This window comes from Mus pahari, chromosome 1 (assembly GCF_900095145.1).
Source record: "Mus pahari chromosome 1, PAHARI_EIJ_v1.1, whole genome shotgun sequence".
NCBI classification, from domain to species: domain Eukaryota; kingdom Metazoa; phylum Chordata; class Mammalia; order Rodentia; family Muridae; genus Mus; species Mus pahari.
In genome coordinates, this window is record NC_034590.1 from 96,313,497 (window position 1) to 96,321,938 (window position 8,442).

Here is an 8,442-nt window from a genome sequence, read left to right on the forward strand (position 1 = left end):
TATATTTATTCATTTGGTTTTTCAAGACAGAGTAGTCCAGGCTGACCTCGAACTCAGAAATCCGCCTGCCTCTGCCTCCCAAGTGCTGGGATTAAAGGCGTGTGCCACCATTGCCCGGCTAACGCATACTTTCTTAATCAGGGTTGTAGGCAGGAGAGAAGAGTACCGAGTGTTTATGATCCACGACTAAGTGTCCGTCTGGGCTGAGGATATAGCTGATTGAGTGTTTCTTTAGCATGTGTGAAACCTGGGGTTAATTTCCAGCACTTGAGAGTGCAAGCAAGAAGATATGAAATTTAAAGTCATCCTTTGCTACATAGTGGGTTTGAAGCCAGTGTGGGGGACATGAGACTCTCGTCCAAAGGAGAGAAAAAAACCAAAAAAACACACATTTTAAATCTCAGCATTCAGGAGGCAGAAGCAGGTGAATCTCTGAGTTCGAAGTTAGCTTGGTCTACAGAGTGAGTTCCAAGACATTCAGGGCTACAGAGAAACCCTGACACAGGAGAAAGAAAAAGAAAAAAAACAAAGGAATAATGGGGGGGGGCAAGGGAATAGGACCGATGAGATGGCTTAATTAGTTTATGATTGCTATACAGACCCAAGGACCAGAGTCTTCTAGAAAAGCTAGTGTGTGCTTAAATCCCAGGTTTGGGGTAGTGAAAACAGACCTGTCCCTGGGCTTGGTGGCCAGCCAGTGCAGCCAGATGTGTGAGTTCCAGGTTCAGTGAAAGATTCTTCTTCAACAAAATAAAATCGAGGGCAATGAGGAAACTGACTTCTGGCCTTCATATGCATGTACACACGCACACACGCGCGCACACACTCACACATACACGCACACATGCACACACACACACACACACACACACATGAACAGAGAGATGGGAGGGGCACAAGTGAGAGCACAGAGTATCTCTTCAGGGAGAGATACAGGTAGGCGCCACTTCTCAGACTTTTGCCTTTTCCCCTAGGTGTGGCGACAAGGCAAGGGAGATTTCTTTCTAGGCTGCATGTTGATGGCCGAGGTGAGCACACCTTTCGTCTGCCTGGGCAAAATCCTCATCCAGGTGAGAGTGAAATCCGAAATCTGAGGGGTACGTGGGGGTGGACACCGGCGGGGACTTTGGGGGATTCCTTAAAGACCCAGCAGCCTTTCAGCATGGTGGTGCGTTCCTTTAACACTAGCACTGGGGAGGCTGAGGCAGGAAGATCGTGAGCTTGAGACTAGCCTGAGCTACATAGTGAAACTCTGTCTCAAAAAAAAAAAAAAAAAAAAAAAAAAAAGCAAGAATAAGAACAAGAGCTTTGGTCCAGGTGCAGGGGCGGCTGGGGGAGGAGCCATAGGCAGAGGGGCTGGGAGGCAGTCATCGGGAGGGAACCCCGCCTCTCCCGGCTCTACCGCCTTGCTCTTGTTCACAGTATAAGCAGCAGCACACGTTGCTGCACAAGGTGAATGGAGCCCTGATGCTACTCAGCTTCCTGTGCTGCCGGGTGCTGCTTTTCCCCTACCTGTACTGGGCCTACGGGCGCCACGCTGGCCTGCCCCTGCTCTCAGTGCCCATGGCCATCCCGGCCCACGTCAACCTGGGCGCAGCGCTGCTCCTCGCACCCCAGCTCTACTGGTTCTTCCTCATTTGCCGCGGGGCCTGCCGCCTCTTCCGACCCCGAGGCTCCCCACCACCCTCTCCTTGTCAGACCCAGGACTGAGGCTAGCCCTGGAACCGCCCCCCGCCCCCGCTCCAGCCCCTGTGGAGACAGTGCGTTGGGGCTAATCGGTGTGTGTGTGTGGGGGGGGTGAGAGCCAGGAGTCCCTTCCCTTGACAGCCTCAAGACAGATGGACTTAGAGTAAGGAGCAGCTATATACCCTCGGGAGCTGAGGTCAGATTGGCAGGCAGGAAGAGAGGGAACTGGGATGAAGAACCTCTTTTTGCCGCTGTGCTAACAAAATGAAAGGGAAAGGGAGGAGATGGGGCTCACTGGGACCAAGGAGTCAAGGGACACGAGGGTGGCCCCGCTGCCAAGGACATCCTAGCCCTGCTGCTGCAAATCCCTCTCTGTTCCCAGTCACCTGGGAGAGAGAAGACATCCTAACTCACCCCACGTGGGCCCTGACAGGGCAGTAACCCCCACAGCTCCTTCCTGTGGAGACCAATCTGAGGAACCATATTTATTTATTCACCCATATCAAACTAATTTGTTGGGGGTGAGGGGAGGGAGGCCGTTGCTCCCCTACAACCTTTCCAGCGCTGAGCAGCCCTGGGGACAGGTGCCAGGCCAGTCCCTTCTGTCAGGGGCACATTTAGCCCTCCGGCCCCGCTTGTCCCCGGTGCTACAGGCCAATCGCGGCTTCCTCCAGTCTGGGGGCCACAGACCCTGGGAGGTGCTTTTACAGACCGCTAATAAAGACGATCTTCCTGAACGCCAGCAAGACCCTTTGGTCCAGTTTTGGGGTCTGGGAAGGGGGGAGAAAAGGGGAGGGGTCACTACGTAACACTGAGCAGTAAGGGAGGAAGGAGGAGAAAGAGTGTGTGTGTGTGTGTGTGTGTGTGTGTGTGGTGGAGCCTGGGAGGAGTGGGGTGTGTGAATGGCCACTTTGAAGTCAGGGAGGAAGGAGGAGGTGGGGGGTGGCCACATAGAGGGCTACTGCAGTGGGGAGGAAGGTGACACCACCTTTATTTCTCAACAGAAGGCAGGGTAGATGTGTGTGGCTCACAGCTGGGTCCAGGTCTCCGTCACTGGCTCACCGGCTCACCTGCTCACCTCTGCTGGTTCTGGCTGGCTCTGGCTGGCTCTCACTAGGCCCCTTTCTGGAAGTTCCTGAGGAGTATGGAGATCAGATGAGGAGGGGTGCATAGGAGACTTGGGTCCTCTGGAAGGGGTAGGGCGAGGACACGGAGACACAACTCACACATGCAAGCAGAACTGGAAAAGCAGGAAGAAGAAGGCCACCACTAAAGTCCCCACCAGGATGTGCTGGAAGAGCCCAGGCCTGGAATCTGCCAGACAATGAACAACAGTGTCCTTCCAGACCCTGCCAGGAGGGAGGCCCCTCTATCAAGCTGATTCATACCTGTCTTAACAAACGTGATAGGCTTCTCCCCAATAAACCGGGCCACAGCAAGAAGGCTAGCTCGGTCTGAGTCTGGATAATCAAAGAAAGGCCTGTTTACAACGGGCTGGGGTCTGGCTCCTGGAACCGAGGGCCGGGTTCCATCTCTTCTGGGGGCTAAAAACCAAAGCAGAGTCTGTGACAAGAGCCCAAGGGCCATCGTGCCCACCGACAAGGCCAGGCAAACCCAGAGCTCCGAGTGTTTTGTCCCAGGGCTGGTTGAGCTCCCATCAGAAGCCCACCATGTCTGAGATGGGGAGGAAAGGCTTGGGCTGAAGGTTTGGGCTATAGAGCAACACTGTCTCAAGACAAAGTAAAATGAGACAGAAGGGAGGAAGGAGAAGGGGAAAGGAGAAAAGGAAGAAAGGAGGGGAAAGGAAAGGGGGGAAGCGAGTAAGGCTTGAGGCTGGGCTGTCCTCCTCCCTCTTGCCCCTCCCTCCTGCCCCTCCCTCCTGCCCCTCCCTCCTGCCCCTCCCTCCTGCCCATGAGGAAGCTTACTCCCATTCTGTAGCCTCCCTTATTCCTTCTATTCCTGAGCTCAGCTTCCCACCTGTTTCTATGGTCCCCAGCTCAGCCATCCACATCCACACCCCTACAGCTACCCACGGCCACAGCTTCATAACCCCTCACTACTATGAATGAGTGAGATTCTATGATGTCACAGCCCAGAGCCATTCCGCTAGCCTGACGGTGGGGGTGCTTCTAGCTCCCGATGCAGAAAAGCCCCATTGAGACTCAAGGACGTCATTGACAATAACAGCAACAGTGGTGAGGGGTCTTGGGGTGTAGGCCAGGGGTACAGCTTTTGCTCAGAGTGCACAAGGCCTTCGGTTCTATCACAGAACGACAGTCAGTCATTTGATCAGTGGTGTCCCAGAACGTAGCTAGGACTAGGAGACATATGTTTGTATAGCAGCTCTATTGGGGAGGTGAGGAAGGCTACACGTCTCCAGTTGTCCTTTGGATCAAATAAAACTTGTTTACTGGTTGCTTAGTAAAATGCCAAGAAAGTTACACAGATTGGCTCATGTCATTGGCAGACGCCCTAAGAGAGAGGCCCAAACCAGTGAGCAGTGGGACGAGGAACGCTGACACTACGCTTCCGAAGGCTGTGCATTTTTCTATGGGGGGAGGGTCCTCTTCGCTTTCTGAACCCCAAGTTCGTGGGTTTGCACCCATCCCTCTCCAGGCTTGGTTTTAGCGCTCAGTAGAGATGGAAGCGCACGGTGAGGCACAAGAGAAATAGCCAACTTTTCCACCAGGTGGCAGCAGTGTTGGTCCGACGGTGCCACCATCTCTTCTACAGGTTACAGGCAGGCTGGCAGGCTCCTCTCTTGGGGACTGGCTGTCACCGGGAGGCGGGGAGGCGGAGAGGGCGGAGAGGGTTGTCATCAGAGGAACTTCCCCGGCTCATTCCAAGGCGAATCTCTCGGTCATTCAAAGATCCTAGTCTACTCGCCTCACCGTGACTCAGTTTCCCTTTTGGTGGCATTGATGGCATGTGAACCTCATCGTCCACCATCCCACCCCTGTTTATTTTCTCTAGTTCCCTCAGTCCTCCCCGTGTCACTTCCTAATTGCGACCTGCACTCCAGAAGCCCCACCTCGAGTTGGAAGAGACAGCTCGCCTCTGATTGGCAGTTAGGCCTGTCTATCACAAACAAACTCCAGCCCACCCGGGCCAAGGACATTTCAGGGTCTCCTTGACAAGCCAGTGCTTGTTTTATAGTCTCCTGGCTGCTCTGTTACTCCACTTGCCCCAAAGGTGACTCCTCATTAAAGGATCCTCTTTCGGGCCAGGAGATCACAGAGACCTTCCTCTATCTCCCAAATGATGCTGGGATTAAAGGAGTGTGCTTCTACATCAGGATTAGCTTTCCTCTCCTCCTCCTCCTCCTCCTCCTCCTCCTCCTCCTCCTTCTCCTCCTCCTTCTCCTCCTCTTCCTCTTCAGTTATCGCAGCTGTTGAGAATTCAAAAGTGCCACAGCTATGCCCTTAAGACATTTCCACAATATTCCAACCCTTCTGCCTGATCTTTTCTGTCCTCTCTCTCTCTAACTTTTCTCTCACACACTTTACATCCTGACCGGTTCCCTTCCCTTCACTCCTCCCAGTCCCTGTCACTGTGTCTCATCTCCCTCAAGGTTGGATGAAGCAGCCCAATAGGAGGAAAAGGGTCCCAAGTGCAGGCAAACGAGTCAGAGGCAGCTGCCACAGTGGTGGGAATCCCACAAGAACATCAAGTGATACAACCATAACACATAAGCAGAGAACCTAGCACAGACCCAAGCAGGTTTCCTGATTGATTGTCATCTCAGTCTCTGTGAGCTCCTATGTGTCCTGCTTAGCTGATTCTGTGGGCTGTGTTCTTGTGGCATCCTTGAGCACTCTGGCTCCTACAATTCTTCCTCTGCCTCTTCTGCAGGGCTCCCCTGGCTCTGCCTAGTGTTTGCCTGAGGGTCTCTGCACCTGCTCCCATCAGTTGCTGGATGAAGCCTCTCTGAACAGGTGGGCTAGGCACCAATTTATGAGTATAGCAGAATATCATTAGGAATCATTTCATTGACTCCTCCCGCCCCATGCTTGATTCTATCCTGAGTCTTTGGACTGTCCTGTCCCTGGTTCCTAGTCATCCACAATAGTGTCAGGCATAGGCTCCGTCTTGTATCATGGGCCCCGTCTTGTATCATGGGCTATAAATCAGACCAGTCATGGGTTGGCCACTCCCACAAGTTCTGCACCACCGTTACCCCAGTTTGTCGTGCCGGCAGGACAGATTGTAGGTTGAAGGTTTTGTGATTGGGTTGGTGCCCCAGTCCCACTGCTGGGAGCCTTGCCTGGCTATAGTCAGTCTGGATTCCATATCCCCCATTACTAGGAGACTTCACTCTTATAGATTCAGGGGAGTTCGTTGCATGTCCCCCATTCCAGTCATTTATCTCAGTGCTCTCTCTGTCCATCTCCTCCCTCCCCATGCCTGATCACTCCTGTTTCTATCCCCACCTCCCCCCACAAGAATCTATTTCCCTTTCCCAGGGAGATCCTTGCATCCCCACTTAAGCCCTTCCTAGAACTTAGCCTCTCTTGGGTCTGTGAACTGTAGGGTGATTGTCCTTTACTTAACAGTGAATGTCCGCTTACATGTACGTTTGTCTTTCTGGGTCTGGGATAGCTCAGCTTTTATTGTCTAAACAAAAATACCTAGAGAGGTAAGCAGGGTGACACACGCCTTGTAACCCAGTAACCAGTAACCAGTAACCAGTAACCCAGTATTCTGGAGACTAGAGCAGGAGAAACACAAAGCAAGAGCCCATCTGAAATAACAAGCATGAGAGGCCCGGCTTCCCACTGAATGGACAGCGCCCACACCTGGGCATCTTTTCCCTTTGAGATGCTGCTTTGAGAAGCTCATGTACTCAGATGTGAGCTTCTGAATTAAAACAACTTTACCACCCCCCCCCCCAACTCTGCTTAAGAAAGACAAAAAAGAAGCCAAGGTGGAAAATCCTGAGGAAATACACCTGCAGCCTCTGCAAACTTGTCTCCACAAATAGGTACACCTGAAGGAAACGTCCTGTTCTTCAGAAATGATGGTTTGCTGGGGCACACAGTGAAAGGGTGTCTTGTTAGATCAAACACATGAAAGACTATTTTCCTGAAGCAGACACAGGTGAAAGGATGTTTGGATACAGCAAACATGTGAAAGGACTCTCGATGAAGGAGTAGAAATATGACCTCACAGACAGTGGGAGACAGACACTGAGCTTTGGTTTGGTTTGCTCCGCCTTGATATTTTTTGCTAAAGACAGACATGTATTGGTTCGCCTTACATAGTGTTGTTGAGCTCACCTTGTGATAATACATCACTGTGAGAAACTCGTCCAAGAACTGCTCGTGAGGTTCCTGTGGCAGCTTGCCCCTTCTGTGAGCCTGGCGGTTTCTTCAGGATTGAACTATAGCTGCCTGGTGTCTGATGGCTGAAAGGATTGGACTATAGCTGCTGGTTCATGCCTGGTGTCTGCCTGCCTGGAGGACTGGTCTGCAGCTGCTGAGTCTTATTTGGTGTTTGCCATGGGACTGAACTGCTGCCCAAGAAGATTGAGCTCACCCCAAAGAACTATTGCTGAACAGATCCTCTCCCCGCATATCCTAATAACTTTTCTCTTCCACTACCTCTGCTGGGTGGTGGGCTAGAAGAGAGGTTGAACCCTTATTAAAACTAGGTTGCAAGTATTTGTGTCTACAGGTGGCACCCAACATGGCTTAGGCATAATGGGTAACTCTGCTTCCTCTTGCGGTAGAGGAAACTGCGGATTGTGAGGGGTTAGCAATGTTGCTTAAGGAAATTGGCAAAATGGCAGCTACTGCTGCTGAGTGGTCTCCTACTGTGTTCCTGGAGGGGGTTTTCTGGTTTGCAGTGTTTACATAAACTATTCTGAAAAAGTCTGGAGGGAAGGTTGAAAACTTGGAGGGTTCACTCAATTCTCTGTTAGAAAACATTGCCAACTTGGCTATGCACATCGAAGTGCTTAGAAAGCAAGAAGAGCCAAGGGGAGAACAGAGTTCAGGCTTGGGAAATGAGACCGGGAATGGACGAACGATGAAAAGGGGGAAAGAAAATAGGCTGGAAGGTAAAGTGCCGCCCCGCCCTGCTCCACACACTTGCACTACCAGGCACCCAAAGGACTCAGTGAGACAAGGGGCCAGGAAGAGCAGGAGGCAGCACAAGCACAAAGGGTTAATGTGCACCACCAAAGGATTTATTTGCTTGAGCCTACCTGGTGTACCTCCAGAGGATGTGCAGAGGAGTGCACCTACACAGGCCCCTTCAGCCTCCCCAGTCTGTGCAGCATATGCCTGCTAATGATGATATTCCTGCCTATGAGGAATTGATCTAAAGCATTTTAAAGAATCTGTTGTTTTGTATGGCTTACATTCTTCTTTTNTCACAGAAATGCTAAATAACTGGGCTACACAGCATAGGGTGACCCCACAAGATTGGAAGGGATTGGTGTCAGCTGTTCTAGAAGCTGGTTAACAATTACACAATGTTTGTTGTGGTGGAGGTAGGAAGCCACAAAGCTAACACAACATAATTTAGCAAGGGGAATAAACATTACTAAAGACCAGCTGCTGGGAGAAGGGCATTATGCAGATTTACAACCAGATGTCAGATCTGATGACAGTGTAACTGAACAATGTCGTGTTGCCACTTTAAGAGTTTGGGATTTGAGCCAGGCGTGGTGGCGCACGCCTTTAATCTCAGCACTTGGGAGGCAGAGGCAGGCAGATTTCTGAGTTCGAGGCCAGCCTGGTCTACAAAGTGAGT

At 51.7% G+C, this 8,442-nt stretch overlaps 2 protein-coding genes across 2 annotated transcripts in view; one reads left to right on the forward strand and one right to left on the reverse strand.

Moving 5' to 3' along the window:
• Tlcd3b (TLC domain containing 3B) overlaps positions 1-2,432 on the forward strand; it is a 7,237-nt gene extending 4,805 nt beyond the window's left edge. The window contains exons 4-5 of the mRNA XM_021200946.1: positions 975-1,070; positions 1,423-2,432. Coding sequence (XP_021056605.1) covers positions 975-1,070; positions 1,423-1,710 — 384 coding nt within the window. The 3' untranslated portion in view covers positions 1,711-2,432. The remainder of the gene's footprint in view (positions 1-974; positions 1,071-1,422) is intronic.
• Positions 2,433-2,660: 228 nt separating this feature from the next.
• Positions 2,661-3,749, reverse strand: C1H16orf92 (chromosome 1 C16orf92 homolog). The gene is made up of 4 exons (XM_021222315.1): positions 3,664-3,749; positions 3,075-3,230; positions 2,913-3,000; positions 2,661-2,821 (listed from the first exon to the last, which is right to left on the reverse strand). The coding sequence occupies exons 1-4, from the start codon at positions 3,731-3,733 to the stop codon at positions 2,800-2,802; spliced, it is 336 nt and encodes a 111-aa protein (XP_021077974.1). The 5' UTR covers positions 3,734-3,749; the 3' UTR covers positions 2,661-2,799.
• Positions 3,750-8,442: the final 4,693 nt, after the last annotated feature.

Bases quoted from the DNA above. Each gene is read 5' to 3' on its own strand.
- C1H16orf92 (XM_021222315.1), bottom strand. From the start codon at position 3,733: ATGAAGCTGTGGCCGTGGGTAGCTGTAGGGGTGTGGATGTGGATGGCT. The intron at 3,001-3,074 runs GTATGAATCAGC...ATTGTCTGGCAG, and splicing joins TATCACGTTTGTTAAGACAG to ATTCCAGGCCTGGGCTCTTC. The intron at 2,822-2,912 runs GTGAGTTGTGTC...CATACTCCTCAG, and splicing joins TTCCAGTTCTGCTTGCATGT to GAACTTCCAGAAAGGGGCCT.